Source organism: Micromys minutus, assembly GCF_963924665.1.
Source record: "Micromys minutus genome assembly, chromosome: 29".
NCBI classification, from domain to species: domain Eukaryota; kingdom Metazoa; phylum Chordata; class Mammalia; order Rodentia; family Muridae; genus Micromys; species Micromys minutus.
Window position 1 is genome coordinate 6,417,667 of NC_137964.1, and position 26,079 is coordinate 6,443,745.

A 26,079-nucleotide genomic window follows, 5' to 3' on the forward strand; every position below is an offset into this window, starting at 1 on the left:
ACTGGAGTTGTAAATGGTTGTGAGCAGCCATGTGGTAGCTGGGAATAAAACCCAGGTCCTCTGCAAGAGCCATCTCTCCAGCCCCTACACTCATTTTAAACATTGTTCTTTGCAAATGGATATCCACTTGTTCTAGAAGCATTTGTTGAAAAGATACACAGGCAAACACTCATGCACATACAAAAAAAAAAAAAAGAATACACACACAAAATTAACTCAGAGTGGGTCACAGTCTTAAGCATAAAATGAGGATCCTCTGCTAAAGATCAAAGAATGAAAGACTAAAGATAAGAAGAAAGGATGCATGTGTTTCACATCATGCCACCGGGAAGATGTGCATCAAAACAATAAGATACCACTGGCCATCGGTGAGGATAGCCCACACCGGGAACACAGACAACATCGGATGCTGGTGAAGCGTATAGAGGACCAGGAACTCCATCCATCGATGGTGGGGATGGAAGATGGTATGACCATGACAGATGCTCTGGAAGGGAGCTTGGCGGTTTTTTACAAAGCAATCGTACTGCTAGCATGCAACTCTGCAGTCACACTTTCTGCTATCTCCCCGTGGAGTTGACAGCTATGGCCGTGGGTATTCATAGCTCCCTTAGTCATGACTGCCAAGACTAAAAAGCAACCAAGACCTTCCTTAGTAGGTGAAGGGGCAAATAAACTATGGCACCTTCAGACAATAGAATGTATTTGGTGCTGAAGGAATGCAGGTCTGGGGACTTAGCTCAGGAGGTAAAGTATTTCTTTGGCATTCACGAAGCCCTGGGTTTGATGCCCAGATTTGCATAAGTCATGTGTTGGGGCATGTAATCTCAGGTCATCCTGAGCAAAGCTAAAGCCTGCCTGGGACACATGAGATGGAAGAGGAGGAGGGGAAAGAGGAAGAGGAGGAGCACTAAGAAGGAAGACGAGGGAAGGAAAGAAATATCAAGGTATAAGAAAACATGGAAGAAACATTTTGTTTTGTGTGTGTTTGTTTGGATATAGGGTCTCTCTATGTAGCCCTGGTTGGCCTGGCATTTTCTACATAGGCTGGCCTCAGTCTCATAGATTTGCCTGCCTCTGCCTCCCCAGTGCCTGGATTAAAGGGGCATGCCATTCCACAACGTGGAGGAATCCGAGACATATTACAAAAAGAAAGACACCGACCTATAATAGACACTGTATGATACATACACATAAATTCTGGTGAAGAAAAGCTACAAATAGGGGGAAAGATCAGGGGTTTCTTGGGATGGGGAGGGGTGACTAGGAGGCGCATAGGATTTTTAGGGAGGTAAAAATCATCTTTCATGACAGCAAGATGATAGATATGTGCCATCGTGTGTTAATCTAAACTCAAGACTATACAACATCAAGGTGAACCCTAAGCCAGGCATGGCACCATAGCGTTGTATCCAGAGCATTCAGGAGACAGGGGCAAGAAAATCTCCACAAGTTCAAGGCCAGTCGGGTCTACATAGCTTCAGGAGAGCCTAGGCTACACTGTAAGACCCTGTCACCCTAACGTACATGAGTTATCTACACACTCGGTTAGTTACAATGGTATGTGGGCTCATCAGCTGTACCAGTCTGACAGAGGTGTGTGATGCCGTCCACGTGGGGTCAGAAGGTATTCAAAAGATTTCCGTTCCTTCCAATCAACTTTGGTGAGAACCTTTATGTAAGCTACGAGTAAGGTCATTTTTTTTTTTAAACCCACAAATGGAGCTGGAGAGGAGTCTGGATTCCAGCATTTGTATCAGGCAGTTTCTGGGGAATCCAGCACCCTCTTTATGCACACCCTCTCACAGACATACATGTGCATGCACAAAACAGAAGCTTCTGCTCCTTCCTAGGTTGGTTATCTACCGAAACTGAGAATAGGATTTCCACAATGCCAGCCATTCCTCTTCCAATCATTTTGCACAAAGTTGAAGACCTAGTGAGAGCCGTGGCAGGAGAGCGAAACCAATACAAAGTCCAGGATGTGCTGTTTCAATGGCCACTTACTGACGTCTGATGAAAGGAAGGCACCATGGACGCTGAGTGCCACAGCCAGCCACACAGCTCGGTGTAGCTCAGAAAAGATGTATCCAATGGGAGAACAAATAGATTCCGTGGTAAAGGGGAGTCAGCACCCCATGAGCTGTAAGGACCCATACAGGTCGCTGCCCTCAAATCTATAGACAGAGCATGCGTTCCATCAGGAGTGTTAACGTTATAAAATGTCAGATACCTAAACCCTTTCAGCTTAAGGGAATGTCTTTTAAGAAAGCCCCCTTGCTCATTTTCCTTAAAAGATTGCTTGATGCATAACTTTAATCCTAACATTCGGGAGGCAGAGGCAGGTGGATCTAAGTTTGAGGGTAGCCTGATCTACAGAACAAATTCCAAGACATCCAGGGACACACAGAGAAACCCTGTCTCAAAAAAAAAAAAAAAAAAAAAAAAAAAAAAAAAAAAAAGCCAAATAAACAAAGTTCCATAAAGTTTCAATCCATTCTGTTTCACACCTTGACTGTATGAACAGAAATGATAACACTCTGCTGATAACAGGCCACTGATAACACGCTGCCGACTGTACTGTCTTTGACTTCACCGCCAACTGAGGATTTCACAATTCTATCCCAGTCATCGACTTTTCAAACTCACAGGCCGTGTCCAAGTGGCTTATTCAAGACTATGCTCATCTGATTAATTCTGAGTGCCCGTGTAATTCTGCTGAAACGCCTGCTGACACACACATACGTCATTCTTTGCAGTTGTGCCAGATCCTCCAGACTTGTGGTCTAGCGAACACCAGGAATTGCTCTCTTTCACTGAGTGACAGCCTGAACGTGTGGCCGACCGAAAGATGGCAACCTAAGGAACATTCTAGATGAACGGAAAGTCTGCCAAGAACAGCGGCAACGAGAGTGGCTTCCACCCTAGTCACATGTCGGCATGTCTGCACCCTGGGTGAGGTCCTCTGGAGTTTAATGACACATGCTTCTCAAAGGGACACATGACACAGCAGGACTTACAGACATCAAGAGTATCTTTAGCAAAGTTTTGTGTCACTGGAAAGAAAAGTGACTGAGTTAATTAAGCCACTCCTTTCTGAGCTCCGGCCATGTGGTCCTAGTCGGCCACCAGAGTGATGAACAGGATGGATAATCTCCTTCAAGCCTCAACCCTAGAGGGGATGCTCAGCCAGGAATACATGATCTGGTGTCCAGGGTGGGTGGGATAGCTGTGATTCCAAACGAAGTTTATCATTGTTGTAAGTGATAGAAATAGGATAGAAAGATTTGTTCCTCTTCTTTACAAATTTCATTAAAACAAAGCAACCCCAGCAAAACTTGAGCTTATTTTTTGTTTTCTTGGGGGCTTTGTTGTTTTGTTTGTTTGTTTGTTTTGTTTTATAAAGCTGTATGTAGACACACCAGAAGGACCTCTACAGAAGACCCATTTGAGGTAGAATTTTCCAGATGCCATTCAGCCTTTGACTACTGCCGTTTTCAGGAAACTCATGTAGGCTCCGCATGAAGCCCAAAGGCTCCGAGGCAGACGCGGCTCACCCTAAGGTGTTCATGGAGCCATGAGAGACAAAACCCACCCAAGCCATCAGTACCTGCTGCTTCTGACCAGCAGCTCAAAGTGACAACTGTGGTAGAACCAGAGGCAGTCCCTGGAACGAAACTCCACAACAGATCCATTCTGGAGGACTGAGCCAGAGGTCAGAGGTACTGGGGTATTACTAAGGACAGGTAGAGGGGGTCCTCTTTATTTTTGGGGGTCCTCTTTATTATCTAGAGACTGCTTCTGAACCATTACAATTCCAGCAATAATAAAAACAAAAACCGGGCTATATAGTTCAAAGTCTTGCAAACTGGCACTGTGGTCCTACAAAGTAACCAGTGAACTTCAAAGTGACACAACTCTGTACCTCAGTCTTCTGGACCACATACAGAACAAACCACAGGGTCTTACACAGAGGAGGTCTGCCATCAATATCTGTAGACGGATTCCTGCCAATGGAAGCCCGAGACTAGGGCTTGAGTTTGATCCCAGGAAAGCATGGTAGAAGGAAAAAAAAAAAAAAACAATTTGTAAAGTTGTCCTCTGACCTCCACACACACTGAGGCATAGTGTGTACACATGCATGTGCAGAAAACTCTGTGTGTCGGTTTTCTATTGTCCACTTACAACTCACAAGAAATCCTTCGACTGTAGCCAAATCCGTGCCCCAGTGCCTCTAAGTGTGAACACGATCTCTCTCCAGTGCAGATAGTCTGAGCATTAACGCAGCTCTGGAAACAGGTTGTAAGGAGGAGCAACTGAGAGGTGCATCTCCAGGTCTCAGTTCTTTACGAGCCAAAATTCCACCGCTACATTTTTTTTCGAGCATTCTATTTCGTCAGCAACTCACACTCAAATGCCATTTGTCCAGACCGTGTCAAGAGTCTATCCAAGGGGATGGCTTACACCAGTGTCATTTGTCTGGCTGTGACCCAGAGTAAGCTGCCCTAGCTACCCTGACAGAACTGAAATGTCTCTCTGACTCTTCCCTGTCCAATCATCAAAGCTGATTGAATTCCTCAAACCTATCAGTGCTCCCCCTCTGGGTCACTTCTACCTTGAGCTAACAACACCACCTGTCCTATTTACGACAAGCCTTAACTGGCTCCCCTGCTTCAGTCTGGCCCCATCCCATCTCCTCCCACCAACAAGGCTGAGGTGAGTTAAGACTGCCCTCCTAACCCTGTAACTGCAGGAACCCCTTTGCTTCCTGAAAAGCCTGTTGGGAGGAGAATTCCCTTGTTAGAGAACAGGGTTAGGGGTGGGGTAAATGGTCCCCGATATACACAGCCGTTTGCTCCGTGAAAGGTAAGTCTCACAGGTGTGAGAAATTATATTAGTGGAAGTCTTCAGCCAACCAGTCAACTAAAGTAGTTAACCCCGATCAATTGAATACTTAAATTAGCTGAAGGGCTTGGTGGATGGGTGTGACCTGCGGTGTCAGAGTGGCAGCAAGGAGTGATGCTTGCCCACATCAGAACTCGGCAGGTGACTGCCTGGGAAACAGCGGGCACTCCACTGTGACCTAAAAATGCTTGCTGCATTTGGCATTAAGTTGGAGAAGCTATACATGCCTGGCTCTTTTCCTTCCAACCTCTGGAGGCCCTATACACTTATTCAAGGTTTCTTTATAAGCCACTAAAATGAAGTGCCAACACATTTACAGATCCTCCGGGCGGGGGGAGGGCTGGGTGTAGAAAAGTCTGCACAAGAAACACTTCCCACAGTAACTATTCTGTGGTAGATGGACAGTTAGTGTTCGGTGGAAAAGGCTGGAATCCATTAATCCCAGAGATAATCTGCACTATCAGAGAGAGACAAGCTTTGTGTCCTACAACTGAAACACACTGCCGTGAGAGTAGTCAGTAAAAATGGGAGAAGAAGCCCTGGTTTTCTTGGAAGAGAATTAAAGTAACCAAAGCAAAAAGTATATAAAAGTTCTGGCAACTCGGAAGAGTTCCAGCTGTCCAGAAGATCAAGCTCTTGGCTTGAGACTAAGAACAACCTCCAGAAAAAGACAGTAAAGTAGGTGGATCCCTGACAAGGCGGCCACTGTTTCCCCACCAGTCCCACGGCAGACATTAGTTAGCAGTCTTGGCTCATTTTCTGACTAAGCCAACATTTATCTACAGTTCAGGCTTTAACGCTGTGCACCTTCCACACAGCGGGAGTTGGACAGATGACTCTGGCGACATCTCGGGACTTACAGACTACACACATCTGGGCCTTCCCCTCCCGGCACGGAGATGGCCAGAGGCTTCCCCTTCGGGGTAGTTGATGACATTTTACTGGCTCTGCTCTGTTTTATGATTGAAATGGGAATGGTTATGAGTGATGACGTCTCCCTTCAGTGATGAAACGGCCGGAGTGGAAGGTTTACGTTAGAACTGTTGATCCCACGAACTTGGGAGAGCTACTGGATGGTATAAGAGTTAAAGGGGAAAAAACCTAAATGTTGTTTTATTAGGATCTTAGACATGATGATGATGATGGTGATGATGATGGTGTGATGATGATGATGATGATGATTATGAAGATATTTTCACTGTCAGCTTGCAAGCCGGTCTCTTCGAAACCCACAGGAGAAAGACCGTTGACAAGCCTCAGCTTTTATCCCTCCCACTTCCTCAAAGAGACAGTGCAAGTCTAGGACCTACTGCAAAAGACTTCCTAACTAGTGTCAGAAGGAACACATATCCCGTAGGATAAGTTCCATAGAACTAGAAAGAGAAAGCACAAAGCTTGGTGTGCCTGACTCATGGGTACCGTGTCTGCAGCCTCCTCGGCCTGGGGAGCTGCCTGAGAGCTAGCTGTTCAGTCTACGCCTTTCCCACCCACCTCATTTCTTGTAGATGGAGGTGGCCTCACCTGTAGCTCCCAGGCCCCAGCAACTCTTAGCTTTAAAGTGGGCGCCCTATAATGCAAACTTTAGGCTGTCCAGACCCTATAGTGAGCTAACCCTGGGAAAAGGCAACACATAGGAACAGAATCGGAGGGTCCAGGACATAACAGTAGTTCAGTCCGGGTCAGACTGACAGCCAGGCCCAGTGTGGCCCACTCCTGTAACCGCTGCCACTTCGGTGGCTGAAGAGGAGGGTTATAAATTTGAGGCCTGTCTGGGCTACACTGAATTCAAAGGCAGGCAGGCAACTCAGTGAGAGCCTGTCCCTTAAACACGAAAGGGATTTAGCTCAGTGGCACTGTGCTTGGTGGGCAAGCGTAAGGTCCCAAGCACAAGCTCAGTACTGGAAAGGAAAATTCCAACTGGCAGTAGGTAGAAAGAGGCTGTTCATACCATGCAGCTGATGACTTTCCCTTCAGACTAGACCTAATTCTGGATACTCACATGCTCTGCTCAGGAATCTACAGAAAAGACTCTATTTATCCCACAAAGAGGCAGACTCACAATGGGTATTTTTATTGAGGCTGACGGCTGGCTGCGTTTTGTTTTTTAAAGTATCTGTTTGTTTATTTGTTTGTGCTCCACCCCATGCATGACAGAAGAGGGCATCAGATCTCATTACGGATGGTGAGCCACCATGTGGTTACTGGGAACTGAACAGGACCTTAGGGAGCCCTGTTTCCCTCTCACCTCCAACCCCAGAGTTTCTGACTGAAACGCACACTAATGTCATGTTACGATCTTTAGATGTCCTTAAGGGGTTTCCAGTTTCGGAAGACCCGAGCAGGGGGAGAGCAAACTTGTTCTCAGAGATCGTTTCTATTCCCAACGTCTACTTTCTGAAGGGTCTGCATTCCCTCCCTTTGAACATGACTTCATCCGATCATTCTCTAAGGACAGAAAAGGAAGCAATGAAAGACTATGACCAAAAGGACCCATTTCTACCTTTGTCCTCATCACAATGCGCCTGTCCAGATATCACCATTACCTCCTTAACGCACAGGAACTGTAGTCAGCTGTACTCGACTGAAACAAATTCGGACAGTCTTAGGAGACAGTGGCTGCGCTCCAGCTATGAAATGACTACTTCGTTATCTTTAAGGGTTTATTTTTATTTTAAACAGTGCGTGTCTGCATGTCTGTATGTGTACCTTGTGTGTGCACTGCTGGAGGAAAGATGCTGCAGAACAGTGTGTGGATGCTGGGAACTGGACCTGGACCACGCTGCTAGCATTCCAAGTGCCCTTAATGACTGAGTTATCTCTCCAGTCCCACACCGGTTAATTTAGTAAAGAAAGCTGTCAGGTACACTCCAGCGACCCGTGTGTGTGCGTACCAAGTGATAAACATGCCACTATCCTGTATTTATCCCCAGTTCCCCCAAGGTTGAGTTTCTCAACAATTCCCACATGGAATTCTGGGCCTATCCCATCATTCAGTCTATGGCCAGACCTTGTCTGGTATTTTTTGGGAGTCAACTAAGTAGGCAAAGGTCTCTTCCCACAGGGGACATTGAACTCAGTGGGTCTAGAAAATTCTGCTTGAAACTGACTAGCGAAAGTCATTAATATCAGTTTTGCAGGCCTCTGTGTCCAGGCAAGCGACTCTCTACTGCCCATTTATTCCACAGTTAGTAGAAAAATCACTCTCACCCAGGCACAGTAGATCTCCGACTCACTGCTAAACAGAGAACGCTGAATGTAGAAGTCTTACCACTGACAAATATGTAGATTGCAGATTCCGTTCTCTTTTTCTTTGAAGTAGATTTAGGGCGGTATCTGCAAGTGTAGAGGCCTGTGTGGTTGGCCTGCGCCATGTTCAGGGTCAGGGTGCTGCAGAATTGTCTGTTATTCCTCCCACAGGCTGATCTAGTGATGCTCAGACGTTTGTCCTCTTGGCTCACTGTCGTAGGCAGAGACCATGAGTGGGCTGCCTCCCCTCTGCAAGCGGATGAGAAAGGAAGGCACAGTCAAGGCTCAGCACCAGCTCTGAAGCATTTGCTTTCCCAGGAAGCCTTATTCTGCGGCCTCCTCTAAGCAAGCTACGTAGTCAAAGGAGCTTTGGGACCATGGTCAGGATGAAGGATGTGACAATGTCTGAGCGCCATTCCCTCAAGGTGAGTGAAGCTCTCCCCTCCATGGGACAAATCTTCTATGTGAAGCTTAATCCTGGGGGGCCACTGAAGCCGGCCCTCCCTTCTACTTTGAGGGGTGAGCTCTCTGTCAGGGAAGGAGTTTGATTTGGGAATACATTCTATTCTATTCTAATACATACTATGACACTGGTACCCGCACTGTCACTCACCTGCACTTGAGAAAGAGAGTCTGCCCCGCTTGCATGACGTGCTGGGTGCCTTTTAAACTCAGTTCAGGACCTTTTAACTTGGACCCTGCACCATATCCTATAAAACAAAAGTTTTAAAACGTGTCATTTGTAAATGGTCTATGAACACTTCTAAACGATGATTTTTTTTTCTTTAGTTTAGTCACATATTCGAAAGGATGCAAGTTTCTTTTTGTCTTCTTGTTCCTTGGTTGCCTGGAGGCAGGGTCTCACTAACAAGCCCAGTCTGGCCTGGAATTCATGATAAACCTTTTACCCGAACCTCTCTAGTGGTTTGGATAGGAATGGTCCCCGCAGAGTCATGTGTTTGAATGCTTGGCACAGGGGGTGGCACTATTAGGAGGTGTGGCCTTGTTGAAGAAAATATGTCACTTTGGGGGTGGGCTTTGAGACCCTCCTCCTAGCCACCTTAGAGACAGTCTTGGCTAAAGATGCAGAACTCTCAGCTCTTCCATCACCATGTCTGCCTGCACACTGCCATGTTCCTGTCATGATGATAATGGACAGGACCTCTGCAACTAAGCCAGCTCCAAATGAATGTCCTTTATTAAAGCTGCCTTAGCCATGGTGTCTCTTCACAGCGATGGAAACCCCAACTGAGACAACCTCCCAATGTTAGGGTTGCAGATGTGAGCCACCATGCCTGCTTGTGGCTTCGGGAAGTCACTCATTCTGTAGCTGAGCAATATCTGGGGTCAGCCACTGAGTCACTTTTCTTTCTAAACTTGTTTCCTCCTTTGGAAAACTAATTGTAGACTCAAAGTCAGTTTCAGAAGCTGCTTGTCTTGTCCTGCATGATCTGGGCCTTGTTTTGCATAATCTGTGTTTTGCATAATCCTTCTGAGGTGGGGGGGTGTGTGTGAAATGACTTACTCAGGTGGGGAGTGTGTGTGAAATGACTTACTCACAGCAAACAAACCCACTTCAGACTGCTCTGCCCAGTAAAATAAGGCACATAAAAATAGCTTATGGTCCATGTATCGTTATACAGTATAATAATGAATCCACCCCAGGGATTACTCAAGCCTGCACCTCTCTCTCCCTCTCTCTCTCTCTCTCCCTCTCTCTCTCTCTCTCTCTCTCTCTCTCTCCCTCTCCCTCTCTCCCCCCTCTCTCTTTCATCTACCAGCTGGAGTGGATACTCTTGGATATCTGACTCCCATCTGGACTCTCCAGGTCACATGACTCTCTGAGCTATAATTTAGAGGTCAAGCCTCCCTAGGCCATCAAAGTGACCTCTAAGGGGTTAGAGCCCTGTTTGTCCTCTATCCCTCCCTTTTTCTCCCCCTTTCCCTCCTTCCCACCCATGACAGCTGTAAAGAGCAAGTCTGAGGTTAAGGGATAGTGATCCCTAGGACAGAAAAGGGATTGAGAGGGGATGGAGTCTGGGAGGCAGGAGATAGGTTTGCTACCAGTCTGAGAGCAGATTTGTTACTTGAAAATGGGTTTACAAGAAGTTAAGGGAGAAACTTGAAGTGCTCTAGATTCCATTGTCAGGTCTCAGATCTGTGAGGTGAGGTCTTAGTGTCAAACGCCAGGCCCTCTTTCTAACTGTGCAGGGCGTTCAGGGTGAGAGCTATGTTGTACAAGAGGCTGACTCAGCGCTGACCACGTGGCCCAACATAGCTGCTGTCAGAAGATTGTCATGCTGCATATAATTCTGAAGGAAGATATTAAGTGAACCTTATATTTTCTAAATGTTGCTGGTGGTAAAATTAATATTTTTAGAAGACATCTTCAATTGGTAAGAGTTACCAGTGTCAAATTATTTGTAGATAAAATGACAGAACACTAATGACTAGATAAATTAAAACCAGTTTCATATAGTGATATGTTTAGCAATGTGGTGGCGTGGTGTGGCATGAGGTGGCACCTTAGCTGAGGTGTCTGTCTCCCCTCCCCCCTGCCAGATACCAGCCATATGATGGGTCTAGTATGAAATAAAGTTTATTGGGGCACGGTAAGAGGGTATGTGAAGGAAGTAGAGGTAGAGAAGAGAGGGGACAGAGAGAAAAAAGAGATGGAGAGAAAGAAAGAGGAGAGAGAGAGAGAGAGAGAGAGAGAGAGAGAGAGAGAGAGCACACAAACAATCCCTTTATAGCAAGCCAGAGATGCTAACCTTTTTCTGCCTCCAAACCACATAGAAGTCAACCCACTTGGGTACGTAGGAACAAATTTTGTATTTTACTCATCTATTTTTGAGTTTTCTGGTGCGATGACCCCCAAGAACAGTAGCTTCAGTAGCTTTTCCTAAAGCCACGGCTAATGGTTGACAACATCTAACAAAATTCTGGGCCAGAGTTGTTTCTGCCCGTCTTGAGTCATGGAACTTTGTGGTTTAATTGAGCAATTGTCTTGGTGCTGGCAAAGACCCAGCTCAGCTTCCTGTGGGGAACTCTGGCCTCACTGTGATCACCTGCAGTTAGGTAGATTTGATTAAGCTTTTCCTGCAGGAGAGGCCACGGGGGGGGGGGGGGGGGGGGGGGGGGGGGGGGGGGAACCTCTGCTTTTCACAACTTGGTTTACTCATTGTATTAATCTCTCGATTAATATTCGATTTGTATTAGTTCTTTCAAGGGTAACTTAGAATGAATGGCCAAATGTCTTGATGCTTGTCAAGGGAACATTGACACTTCAAGGCACTAGCTCGCTGGCTAGGAAGTGCCATGAGGATCTCTTAAGGAACAAACCTGCCAGTATATTCTCTGCGCTTTGTGTTGTCTTCCAACCCAGACACCACCCAAGCGAGGGACTAGACAATCGGGAGGAAAGTGGGGTACCTTGGAAAGCTTGGGGTGAAAATGCTAAGAAAATTAATTTTCGGGTCTGGAGAGATGGCTCAGTGGTTAAGAGCACTGGTTGCTCTTCCAAAGGTCCTGAGTTCAAATCCCAGCAACCACATGGTAGCTCACAACCATCTGTAATGGAATCCGGTGCCCTCTTCTGGTGTGTCTGAAGACAGCTACAGTGTACTTATATATAATAAATAAATAAGTCTTTTAAAAAGAGAAAATTAATTTTCACTCTGCACTTTATCATCAACAACAATGAATTCTACATTTGGAAGGAAGAAGTTGGGTAATCCAGCTGCCGTAGAAAAGGATAGAGAGCTAGAGAGATGGCTCACTGGTTAGAGCACTGACTACTCTTACAGAGGGTCCAGGTTCGAGTCTTACCACCTACAAGGTAGTTCACAACCATCTGTACCTCCAATTCCAGGGGATCCAGCACCCTCTTCTGGCACCCATGTGGTGGTGTGCAGGCATACATGCAGACCAAAGTCCCATACGCACAATAAAAATACTTTTTTAAAAGGGTATTTAGAAAAGAAAAACATGTAAGGAAACGATATTTCTGAGCTACTGAACACTTTAGTGAACAAGAAAGTAGGCATTAGTGAATAGGAACTCTCTAGTGAACAGGAAAGTAAGCTCACATATGGATTAGATGGAACCAGATATGATGGTACATTCCCAGCATTTGGGAAGCTGAAGCTGAGGATTGTGAGTTCAAAGCCAGCCTAGCCTGGGCCACACAGTGAGACCACCTTCTCAAGAAACCAACAACTATGGCTTAACAGAAAACCAATATGAAAAACATTTTCTCTAATGCTTCTAGAAAATGGTATTAGTCCTTAAAACATTTACTTGAGGCAGTTGACTGCCTGTGACTGAGAAGCACTGGCTTCTGAGCATCTGCTGCCGTCAGACAGTTCCTGCATCACTAGTGCAGCAGATACATCTGAGCACAGAGCTGGGCTGCCCGTTCTGATAGCAAACCCACAGGACGTTTCGTTTTCAAGGGTGGAGTACTCTGTGTTAACGAGTCCCATTGTAAAGCTTGGGCGGGTGCCAGAACTTTCCACTGTTTGCCATGGTAGCCTTGACTTCTGATTTAAAGAAATATTTTCTTATCCTTTGTCATCCAAGCCGACTGTGAGGTGAGAAACATAGAAATCTTTTTTTTCCATCAGAAAAAGTATTATTTAACATAATAATGGAAAATTTCAATGCAGACTAGGACAATGGGCTCAGCTATATATTATTATAACTATAACTATAACATATAATAAATGCATTGTACAGAATACATTATATAGTATATTATGTTATGTATTATATATTATACACTATACACTATACATTATACACTATACACTATATATTATATTATATTATATTATATTATATTATATTATACATATGTTAATTATGGTAAACCACTGTAGCTAATAGCACCAAAAATGCCAGCCTGTTGAGCTTGGCACAGTGGTCTATGCATTTAATCCCAATGTTTGTGATGCAGAAGCCAATGGTTCTCTGAGTGTGAGGGCAGCCTAGTCTACACAGTGACACCTTTCTCGAAATAAATAAATAAACGGCCGTGATTTTGTCCTTTTTAAACACTGGCAGTCGTGTTGATCTTTTCTGTATATGTTCATTATTTCTCTGTCCCGTACCTCCCTTCCTATCTGTCAAAGGTCAGGGGGACACTCCCCATCCTCGCCTTCCTTTCACTGTGCGAAAGGGAACACATCTTTTGACTTCAGCAGAGAGGGGGAGTCCATCTCTGGCAATGCTATTGGGAAACTGAGGCCACGATCAAGTGGATGAGTCTCCTTCAAAAGTTCTCCGAGGCTGTGTGATGGATTTAAAAGAGTCAACTCCCACGGAGGTCCCTAGGGACCGGAGCCTTGCAAGTGCTTAAGAATCAGATAAGGAGCTGTGACTCAGTGGGTACCAACATTGTTGCTCCTGGAGAGGACCAGGGTTTGGGGCTCAGCACCCACACCAGGGGATTGAAGATCAACTCTTAACTCCATTTCCAGGCTCTGGCCAGCAAGGGCCCACGTGGCATGTATCCAAACACAGGGGCACAGACACCAGCACAGACACATTAAATGCATCTTTCAACAAGACACTATGAAGACTGACTAAGAATGTCCTCAGAAAACTGCTTCTTTCGTGACCTGAATAAAAATGTCTCTTGCTTGTTGGATGCAGTCTGATGACAAGTTATTCAGCTTCCTTTCCCAAATGGGAGCTTCGCTCCACAGTGGAGTACCACAGAGCTGTCCCCAGTGGAAAGGATGCACCACAGTGGGGACACGGGCCTAGCGGTGGCATCTTCTGCTTTTACACAGAGTCTACAGCGTTTGCATGATAGAGATTCTCGTCTAAAATGCATCTCTTAGAATGTGTTCTTGCCGTTAAGCGACAGCTGTGTATATCATGAAACATCCGTTCTGCATTGACTCAGAGTCACCCACCACCTCCCTTCCTGGCTCTGATCCCAACTAGTCCAGTGTCGCCACAAGCACACCATCAGCAAAGGTGAGACTCATTTGAACAACTTCTTCCAGCCTCTGACCCCTGTGACCTTTGACTCCGAGGTCACTGCTATTGATAACAAATCAGAAACCCCACATTTAGGCTGGGCATGGTGGCACACACCTTTCATCCTGGCACTTGGTAAGAGAGGCAGGTGAATCTCTGAGTTTCAGGCCAGCCTGGTTTACATACCGAGTTCCAGACCTGCCACAGCTACACTGTCTAAATCACCATCATCACCATCATCATCACAAGCTGAAAATATTTATGCATAATAAAAAGGCAGATAGCTCAATTTGGAAAATTCACAATGGGTCTGAACAGACATTTTCCCAAAGAAAATTTGAAAAGATGAAGAATGAAAATGTGTTCTTAGCCAGCAAGAAAATAAAAAGCAAAAGTACAGTGAGAAGTCATTTAGCTAAACAGCCAGGATGGTGGAAACCAGGAGAGTGATACTTGGTGCCGTCACACGAGCGGGTGGAAAACTTAGAAGCTGGTTCACTGCCAGTTGCCAGTAGGAGTTTTTGAAAACGCAGCCATCTTGGGAGACAGTACAGCAGCCACTCAAAAGTCCAATACTGAATTAACCATGCATGGGTTCAAAGGACTTTCCAGCAATTACTCTTCTAAATGCCAACCCTAAAGAACTGAAAATACACAGCCACACACAAACTCAATCAGACGAGCACACACTGCTCTTACAGAGGACACGAGCTTGTTCCCAGCACATCTGATGTCTCTGGTCTCCTTGGCAACCTACACTCAAGCACACACACATTTTTGCACACACATGTACACGTATGCACATACATGCACATGTACACACATACAAGCACGTGAACACATGTACATATACAAGCACATACATGTATACACATACATGTGCAAACATGCACATATGTACATACACACACACCATGCACATACATATTTCAAAAGAAAACACATCTGTAGATGTATGTTAAGGTGATACATGATTTGACAGTGGAGAGGTAGGCTGGTGGCCATAATTGGCAATAGGTAGATAGGAATATTTTAAGGGATTCTATAGGTCTTTTATCTCATATAGAAGGGCAGTTTGTATCTTTGTCCATTTGATGTAATCTTGTGGTATAGAGGGTTTGTGGATTGAGAGTTTGATATATAAACCTGTATGAAAAGCTACCGGGCCTTAGAGCCAAGTTTGTGCCAGGCAGTCGGGTAGAGAAACACGCTGGGGCAGAACCATCTGGGCAGGCGAGTGAACCGCTTGGGAAAGCAATCATGTGGAGAGGCAGCTTTCGGACCAAGTGACAGAGTCCCTGCTTTCGGCTCCACACTAAAGCGGTGCCCGTGGAGTAAGACCTTGGAGGGCAATAAAGAGATAAAGTATCCCTTTTAATATTTACTGCAACATACATCTTAAAAACCATCAGCAGTGGGGAGTGTGGTGGCTGGCACACACTTGTATTACCAGAGCTTCCTGACTGAGCCAGCCCCCAGCTCTCCAGGAGTTATATTTGGGTTTTGCCTTCGATTTTTAGATGGCTGATGTCAGAGAAACAGCTTACCCACTATTTATGTACAAGTTTTACACTATACTGAGGGAAATCCAGCCTCACGGCTGCTCCACCACAATGCTGCCAATATACTATTCGTTTGCACATTTTAACCAGACTTTTTAACGACATTGGGTCACACCGATGGTTCCGCTGTAGACAAAAATCTCTTAAGAGAACTACTACTGTTTCATTTTATATTGATTCTGTTTGTCTGTTTCTGCCAGGCCTGGTGGCACACCCCTCCAGTCCCAGCACTCCACAGGAAGAAGCAGGCAGACCCCTGAGTTTGGGGCAGGCTTGTTTTACACAGTGAGTTCCAGGCCAACCAGCCAGGGCTGCATAGTACAACCTTGTCTCAACCCAAACAAACAAAAACAAAAAGCTTGACTTCTAATTAATTGGTTTCAAACTCAAAGCTTTGTAGATATATTTATTTTAGATGTGAAACATCTGTTTTTCATTTTACATACTATGTTCTCAATAGAACATAATCCTACATGATAAATGGCCTCTTTATCTAAATATAATTCAAATATCATGTTTCAAAAAGATCGAGCTAAAGACAATGAGCCATTTCTCGAGGTCATGTGAGGTCAATTAAATACAATTCATAATAAAAGAAGGCTTCTCCCTTCAAGATGGAGCTTATTAAAAGCCTATATCCCATAAGTCTAAATATCAAAGAACCCTTGTGGCTGAGGTGGGAAGGGAGTGTTCGGGGCAATTTGGGGTGAACTCGGAGTGCAGGTGTAAATGTCAGGAAGCGACTGGAATGTGTGTTTGAGAAGCGCAGTCCTCCAGCGCTCTGGAATGAATAGATTAAATCTAAATCGTATCCCAGGACACAGGCGCTGTGAAGCTGTAACTGAAAACCTCAACAGTTCGAATTGCTGGGTGGAGACCACTGAGTGAGCCTTCCCATCCCATTCCTGGGGACTCAGAGCAAAAATAAAGTCCCAACTGTGAACCCAAAGTACCAAGTCTTTCCTTCCAAACTGGCTTTATTTATCCCTTAGTTTTGGTGCTGGGTGACACTCAAGGTCTCACTGCATGCTAAGGACTGGCTCCATCACTGAAGTACCACCCCACCCCATTTATTTTAAGTGGCTTTAAATCAAGGACGAAGTTAAGGAAAGGAGGCTCATGGGAACACACGCAACCTTCATGCTTGCTGATGCCTCTCTCTGTTTAAAGTTCTGGGCCAGGAGGTAATGGGAGAAATGAAGGAGGTTTTTTTTTTTTTTTTTTTTTTTTTTTAATTACACTTTTCATTCAGTTTAGAGGAAGGGAAAATCCCTCCCTAGCTGGGATTCCCAAATTAAAGTCTGTTTTGGAAGAGCAGGAAGCTGAGACTTGGTGCTGACTAATCCTTATGGAGGCAAGATGACTCATGAGTTTACAATGGCCAAACGCATCACACAGAGCATCTTAGATTCAGGATAACTGTTGTACATTGAGGTCCAGGAGGCCCTGAATGTCTACAGATCTGCTGATCAGATAGCAAAAATGTAATTTCTGTAGAGTTTTGAATCCCGGCGACTTGTTGTTCACCTTAAAGTCCTATATTAAACTTATTTTACCGCACTAAATCCATGGAGAAAAGTCACCAGTTCCTGGCAAGTTTTTGTGATTTCTAGGTAAATCCTCCAATCACTAGACTCAAAAACTGCACTCTGACTTTTTGTATTTATAGAAACTTAAAATAGCCCTATGTCATTTGCATCTTGAAACTGTGTCACAAACCAAGTGGAGATGGTATTTAAGGAGGCCAGGGAGACAGCTACGTGAGTAAATGCACTTGCTTATACAGATCTGATAAATCGAGTTCCCTCCCTGGAACCCTGGTGGGAGGAAAAATTAAATTCCAAAAGTTGTTTTTTGACATCCACATGTGTGCCATAATATGCTTGCATGCGTACTTACATGTATACACATGTGTGCACACATGAGATACACACACATATAACATTTAAAGAGGTTATTTAACTGTGTAATACAAGCATACCACAGCACAAGTGTGGAGAATTATATTCACACCAAACAAACCCCACAAGAAGTCATGATGCTATTTTTTAAATGATTTTCCCCCTTCTTCTACTCTGGCTTCTTTTAGAGTTGTCATTTGACTTAGATCCACACACACACACACACACACACACACACACACACACACACATGCATTTGAGTGTGTGTGTGTGTGTGTGTGTGTGTGTGTGTGTGTTGGAGATGGAAGCTATCTATCTATGGTTCTGTGGATGCTGGTTAAGTACTCCACTGTTAAGCTACCCCTGTGTACCCACAGTTCACATTTGAGTTGCCAGTCAGTGAAAGTCATCTGTAGACACTCTAGCCACAGTGCAAGGCACTAATTAAAGTCATCTTCTCTGGCACAGTCTCACTCACTCTATCCACAGGTTGTTGAACGTAGTCGTCTTCCGAACATCTTTATAAAACGTTTGCCAAGAGAAAACTCCCCCAGCCTCATCCCATGCTGACCGCTGATGCGTAAGAACGGGCCCTGTCTGCAGTGAGTCTCCGGGAGCATTTTTTTTTTAAAGTAGACACTGGTTTCCCTGAGGGTCACAGGTTAACCTCCATCCATCATTAGCCCTGTCACCAGCTACCATCAGGAGCCTACCCCTCCAGTGACCTATAGCTGCAAATAGATTCTTTTCATGTGACGTCGGAATTAATTGGGTTGACAGGGAAAATGTCACTCTGGCCAAGTGGATACCTTCCCCCGCCCCCGCCCATGTCCTCCTGCCAGGAACCTTCTTTAATTGAACGAAACTGATCTCCACAGAGCCTACCCATGTGTCATCGTACGGTTCCATGTCACAGAAAGTTCAAAGTCTGGTTCACAGGACATGAAATGTGGCTTGTATTTAGTGCAAAACCTATCAGACATTCATCTAGTGATACAAAGAAACTAGGAACAGAGACAAATGCTCCCTAAAAATGCATAGGGTAGATTTCATCTTAGATCCATCTTGGTTTCCCTTGTCGGCAGCAGGAAGTCCCATCCATTTGGTACATCCCCTATCAGCTTACGTTCTTCACTAATGCTGCAGCTCAGAGGACCGCACGGGAATCTGGGACCTGACGTCACGTCATACAGAGCGATTGCAGTCTCTGCTAAGTGCTGTGCTATTTATAGTTCAAGGTAAAAGTCGCACGTCTTTTCAGGAGAGGATGCTTGCCTTTCTCATGAAAATGAACGCACCGGGAGCCGAAGATGGTTCAGTGGTGCCGTTGCAACAAATATATTATGCGAAACACACATATATGAAATATATCCAACACTTTGGGCAGCTGATGTAGCCTGCAGGTTCCAATGAGAATCCAGAGGTCTGGGTAGGATTGCATTGGTAGGTGTGAGTGGTTGTCATAATTTGCCTGAGTTGTTCTACATAGTTGAAGGGTGATAGTGCTCAGCTGTGTAGAATTATAGATCCCAGCGTGGTTAAAGGTGTCCTCCACATCCTCTGTAAGCAACCAGTCAGTAGGCTGAAAGCAGAGAATGGTGCTTCCTGTGCTGAGTCTCTTCCATTCCTTACTGTTCAAAGCTCAATGCCAACGTCTCAACTATAGACAGATCATGACAACAGTTAAGCTGGAGAGATGGCTCAGTGGTTAGAGCACTGGCTGCTCTTCCAGAGGACCAGGGTTTAGCTCCCGGCACCTGCATGGTGGCTCACGATCATCTGTGACTCCAGTTCCAGGCCATGCATGGGTGTGTATGTGCATGTTTATATATACAGGGCATCCAAGTGTGGGTATGCCTACATGTGAGTCCATGTGCAGATGGAAGCCCAAGGCTGATATCCAGAATTATCCTGTTACCTTCTCCTTACTCAATGGGGCAAGGTCTCTCAAACACAGGCTCACCCATACGGCCAGTCTCTCTAACTAGCTCGCTCTGGGGATCTGTTTCTATCTTCCAAGGCTGGGCTGGAATTACAGTCACCACGCCTGCCTGCCATTTACATGTGTCCTAAGGACCCAAACTGTGACCCTCATGTTTGCACAGTAACCACAGCAGCCCCTGAGATACTTCTCCAGATATACATCCATATATTAAAAAACTTAACAGTCTCCCTGTGATGATTGGCTGGCCTAGAACTCACTATGTCACCCAGTGGGAGGGGAACTGTCTTCCTGCCTCCAAATTCTGAGTCCTGAGGCTACAGGGGAGAAGCGTCATCCCAGCTAAGCCCAGTGAACATGTCTGAACGTACACCGAGTGGAGTAAATAGTAGACAATACTGTGTTCTCTCTTTGTATTTTGTTAATTAATTTGTGTGTGTGTGTGTGTTTATACACACGACGGTGTACACATGTGTGGAAGCTTAAGGACAACTTACAGGAATCGGGCCTCTTCCTTCATTCTATGGGTCCAGGGTTTTGAACTCGAGTAGTCAGGCTTGGCAGCAGGCACCTTTATCCACTCGAGCCATCTCACTGGCCCCTGATTGCTTTCTCAAACGCCCTTATAGCTTAACATGGACAACAAATAAACTAATATATACCGTAGTGCCAGGGTCAAACCAACACCCATGTGAGGCACACATACATCCTAGGCAAGTGTTTTACCACTGTGCCTCAACTCCATCCCGACAATTATTTCCTTTTAAATTCTCTATGTCCCTTGACCTCTTTGTTGAGAGGAGAAAACTTGGTTTCACCTTTTCCAGTTCCCAGATGTTTCTAGTCTGGTACCTGCCCAGGAAAATTTATAAGTAAACATTGGTGTCACATTATGGCTTCTGAAACAGATTTTCTGTGGCAGACACCTGCAGAAGACTCAGCAAATGAGGAGAGAAACAGAAGACCCTCATCCAAGGTGTGTCAGCTAGGACTAACATGCTCTGGTTATCTCTTTATACCGTGGATGGCCCAGAGCGAGAGAAAAGAGCTTTGGACCAGAATGTTCTAACCTAATGCAGGGAAAACGAAGTTTCCTGAATTCTCCAGAGAACCTGGATTCTTGGGCTGTGTTGGTGTACCTAGGGTCTGTGCTGGGAACCGTCACCTGTGAAAGAACCTTAGTGGGAGAACTTGTCTCCACAACAGCATTTGGGAGCCACTTCTTCAGGGGTGGACAGCTTATGTACCCAGTCTCACTCCTGGGTCTGGTGTCAATCAAGAGAACATAGCCAGCTCAGCCCAGGCTGAGAAAAGAAAATGGGCTGGACCCAGAGGATGACCAACAAAGCAGAAAAGCAAATCGTCAATCAGACAGACAGGCACACACACACACACACACACATACACACACACACACACACTAGAATTATTATTTCCACTCTGGGTGTGTTATTCAGACCTCCTCCACTTGCACATTTACATGCTTTGACAGTGAACAGCAGGAACCAAGACTCCTGCAGATGCCTCTGAGGCCCAGAACTGCTTAAGACTCAGCATTTCCCCAGTGACTCCTGCACAGGGACTGTACCAGTACCACAGCAGCAAAGATGGCTCAGAATCACTCTGTTGCTTAAGGGATTCTCCTGCCAAAGCTGACCTCTTAGGAAATGCCACTTAGACACAGAACAGCTGATAACCAAGAAATCCAGAAGATCTCTGACATCAACAATCCAAGTCCTTCACAATGTGGGCTCAAGCAAAGGCTATTTAACGCTGTCAGTCCCAAACTCTTTACTTAGCTGAGTGATTCACCTTGACCTTCATAAAGTTTGCTATATCATTCACACAAGCATCTATTCAATACTAAGCATGAAGCACAGTGAATTTGAACCATATTTGTTCTCATAAAAACATGAGAGGGCCCTTATGATGGTTGCCTTAGCACCTCCTGAGGGATTAGATTAAAATGTCCTCAAATTAAAAAAAAAAAAAAAAATCTTCCTGGCACTTACTTATGTAGACCAGGCTGGCCTCAAACCCGCAGAGAGCCACCTGCCTCTGCCTCCTGAGTGCTGGGATTAAAGATGTGTGTCACACACCTGGCAGAATAAAGTCTTCTAAGCTCGAGTCTCTAGTTGGAATCGGGAACGGGGTGGGGTGGTGACTGGCTGTGAAGTTAGCATGAGAATTAAAGTTGCAATGATCCGTGTTGTTCATCATGCAATAGTAGGAGAAAACCCAGCATTCCAAAGCATCACAGCAAACCTTCCTGTGATATCTCCTACCGAGTTTATCATCAACCGGGACTGGGTCTTTTGGCCCGTGTGTTTGAATTTGGAAACACAAAATTATAATAATAAGACCCACAATAATAACAACAACGCCACAACAACTCCAGACAAGCTTCGTGTCTATGCTTTAGATTTTGCTACCCCTAAGAAATTAAGTCACTGAATTTATCAGTTCATAGAAGCTAAAGAAAAACTGTAATTTCTGAAGGTGGGCATTCTCATGCATTTCCTGAATTTCTCAAGCTAGTTTCCAAGTGACTTTGTGAGGGACATGCCCTGCGTGGGGTCCTTTTTGTGGCAGAGGGAGACACAGAGTGGAGAGGAGGCTGCCTTTCATTTCTATATCAACAACTTGGGGGTAACACAGTTGCTCAGGCTGCAAGCACACCCACTTCCCCAGTTCTAGCAGAATTCCCTATGGAGAGGATTCTAACTCTGTAAAAATTCTTAAAAGACAATACTGCAGGAAAGTCTGGTCCAGCAGAAGACTTCAGTGGAAGAAAAGCTTTAAACAGTGTTTTCCAAAGAGACAACCACACCTTGATCCCAGATGAAATGCTGTCTTTTCACCCACTTGAATATGGTTTCAGAGTCGAGCACAGCGTTCTACATCGTTCTCACCTAAAGCATCTGGCTAATTTTGGACGTGCTTTCCCAATCCTTCCTTTGCACACAAACTGAAAGTCCTCAGTAGATAACAGGATTTTCTCCAGATTCTGATAACTGTGGTCTATTCTGGGAATGAGTGTCTGTCATTCTCTGAATATTAGGACAAACAAATGAATATTTCTTTCTCTTTCTTGACGTTTGGCAGATTTGAACAGAGAGAGAAGAGAGGATACCACAAGGTGCAGTCAGAGAGTGTTGTCCAATGTTCAGAGTTGCTCAGTTTCCAGCCACAGTACAACAAACAAACACATACACACAATCATACACATATACACACTAACACACACATACACACCTCTCATACACATATATATACACACACAAATGTACACAAATACACACTCACACATACTCTCACACTTATATATACACATACATACACCTACATACAAACATACACATATACACACTAACATATATACACATATAAACACACATACACACTCACACACATACATATACACACACAAACATACACATATACATACTCACACATACTCTCACACACATGTATACACATACATAGACCTCCCCCAACAAACAAACATAATATATATACACTCATACATACTCTCACACACATATATACACATACACACAAATACATTCACACATAACACTCATATAAACATATACACACAAACATAGACATAGATGCACTCGCACATACTTATACAAACATATCTACACCTACATGCACACATACACACACTCTCTCTCAAACACACACACACATACTCTCTCTCTCTCACACACACACACACACACATATACACATACACACAAGCTTCCTGTGTCATTCACTGTGCAAGGATTCAACTGAGAAAACCAACCCCAGGCCGAAAACAACCATCTCTAAGAAAGGCCTTTGAACTATTGTCTTCCCACAGATGCACTGGCTTTTTACTCTAATCCCCAAAAACAGAACCTGTTGCCTTTTCCTGAATCCCAAGGCTTCCCCAGTGAAGCTATTTTAGGAAAATGTTGGGGAGAGGGCTGATTTTGAAGTCAAGAAAAACACATTTGCATTCCAGCCTGGCTGATCCACACTGTGGCTCACAGCAAGTCGTCCAATTATCCCCCAGCCTCAGGGTTCCATCAAAGCTGAAAGTGCCAATGTTGGATGGTTACCAAGAAGCCTGCATGCTCTGAGCCTGCAGAGGAGTCCTCTGAATCCGGATCTCTTTCTCTTCCCCTTCTGGGCACAGAATGAGCATCCACTCTCCCTCCGGTGCACAGAGCATTTACCTTCGGGTATAATTCACTTCTGGACAAGCCCGGCTTCACCCCTAGGAAGCACCAAGTGGCTGAGGGTAGAGGGTGGAGAGGGAGCTGGAGGAGATGGGATTTCTGTCAGAGGGCAGCCCTGGCTTTAACTCCAGGCTCTCTCCATGAGAGCTTGGCTAGACTCAGGTGACCCCCATGACCTTTGCACTTTGGAAGGAAATGTCTCATACCATGTTCATAATGGCTTTGGGGATCCTATTCCGATGTCTTGGTGCGTGTTCTTGGTTATCCATGGTAAGAAAGCCCGCAGGGAGAAAAGTCTGCCTTAACAGTGTCTTCAACACACGGTAGTGAAATCTCCCAGGGCCACTTTAAGATGGAGTAGCAGTGGCTTCTCACATTCCTTGAGGAATGGCAAAACTCCAGGGACAGACTGAGAAAGCAAAGGCGGCCCAAAGAAAGCAAACACGGCCTCCTGAACCCCAGGAAGGCTCTTTCTCCTTCTCTGCTTTTCAGTTGGATTGCAACACACCAAGAGGGAATTTGGGGACTGACAAAAGCAGGTTCAAATAACTCCAGCTATCTGTACTACCGGAGACAGCCATCACTTTCCCAGAAGCCCTTGGGGTACCAAGGAGAGCCTCGGTACCTGGCTTCCACTTGGCACCAATGTGGTGGCAATAAAAGTGGTACCATAATGCTCACTCACCAGTGTCAATAGAAACCACTCAGTGCCGTAAGTGCCATACCTGCCCCTGGAACACAGTGAGATGTGTAAGCCAAAGCGCCTGACAGCTGGGATCAAGATGGCTTCACACACACACCCCACCCACAGCCTCTCTCTCTGTCTCTCTAGAAAAGGGTCAAGGGTCATGGATATCAAGAAGATACAGAGTAGCAAGCATGGTGGCACATGCTCTTAACCCCAGCACTAGGGAGGCAGAGAAAGGCAGATCTCTCTGATTTTGAGGCCAGCCTGTTCTATAGCATGAGTTCCAAGGCAGCAAGGGCGATACAGTGAGGCCCTGGCTAAAACAAAACAAAACCAAAAAAACAAAGAAAAAATGGAGAAGGAAGAAGAGGGAGGAAGGGGGGAATGACGAGGAGAAGAAGAAGAAAGGGAGAGAGGGGGGAAGGAAAGGAAGGGGAGGAGGAGCCACCACTGTTGTCAGGGCAGCAGCCTTAGCTGCTGATACTCAGACTCCAGGACCAGCTGACTCTGGAGTCCCAATAATCCTAAGAGGCTGCTCTGCCAACTAAGCATGCCAAGCTAACCCTGGCCTGCGTGACACAAACAAGATTTATGAATGGGAACCACGTCCCATAGATCAGTGTAGCATCTTGCCCAGGCCCCGCTATAAGGGCCAAGACATTTCTTAACACTCATTATTATTTATCAGCTACTATAATTTTCTTGGCCAAACTCTAGCCAAGACGGAAAAGCAAAGTGGAACTGTCACTCGGTGTTGTCCCTCCCCTCAGAAGAAGCCGCCTTCCCAGCCCAGGAATCTGGGCCAGGTCTAGCTCCAAGCAATAGAATGTGACAGCGTGATGTGGGAATTCCAAAACGCTGACCTTCAGACACCTAGCAGTCCGTACAATAAACTGTACGGAAGCTCCAGCCTCCGAGTGAGAGAGTCCCAGCTGCACCACTGGGGGAGGGAAGGCCACAAAAGAGGGGACCCTAGTACCAAGTTCTCAGTGGCTGTCCAAGAGGCTCAGGCAAGAGCTAAAGGAAATAACCCCCACAGCGCCCAGATGTCCAACCTGCAGAATTCTGTGATGGGCCACCAAGTGTGGGGACAGTTTGCTATGCTTCCGCAGACAGAAGATGCAAACAGTCCTGCAGAAACTAGGGGCTGGGCCTGAGGATAATGCCACCCATGATCACATCAAACACCCAAGAAGGATTCCTAGTCTTCTCAAGGAAAGAGACACTGCTTGGGATTTGGTGTCTCCCACCTAGAATCTGAATGTCACCTTCCCACCGAGTAGTGGCTTTGGACAATGCAGATCCGACAATCATGTATCCTAGCAGACCCAGAAGTTGTCACCCAAATCAAGGGCACTGACCCCAGCCAGGAAGACAGAGACAGGGAGTCTCCGTAGTGGAACAAACCATGATTCTTCAGATAAGATCTTGCAGGGCCCACCGGAACTGCATGGGATTGGACTGCAGTACCCCAGGTGCCCTGGGCAGGCTTATAATTTGACCATGATCAGTGATGAGCTAGAAAGAGGGGGGGCTGAGTGCCCTGTGAAGGAAGATGGGGTTGGGGGACACTATTGGCTGTGTTGGCTAAATTTGCATTCAGGTCTCGCTTCTAGCTCCTGCCGTCCAACCATCA

General features: G+C 45.5%; 1 protein-coding gene across 2 annotated transcripts in view; it reads right to left on the minus strand.

Annotated features, from left to right (window-relative positions):
- The window catches only part of FLT1 (fms related receptor tyrosine kinase 1), a 161,005-nt gene that overhangs the window by 126,760 nt on the left and 8,166 nt on the right, over positions 1-26,079 (minus strand). The window contains exons 2-3 of one of the 2 annotated variants that reach the window (XM_080941157.1): positions 8,765-8,861; positions 8,174-8,400 (exon numbers count right to left, since the gene is read on the minus strand). The exons of the other annotated variant lie outside the window; for it this stretch is intronic. Of the exons in view, the coding sequence (XP_080797283.1) occupies positions 8,174-8,400; positions 8,765-8,861 (324 nt within the window). The remainder of the gene's footprint in view (positions 1-8,173; positions 8,401-8,764; positions 8,862-26,079) is intronic. 2 annotated transcript variants of the gene reach the window in all.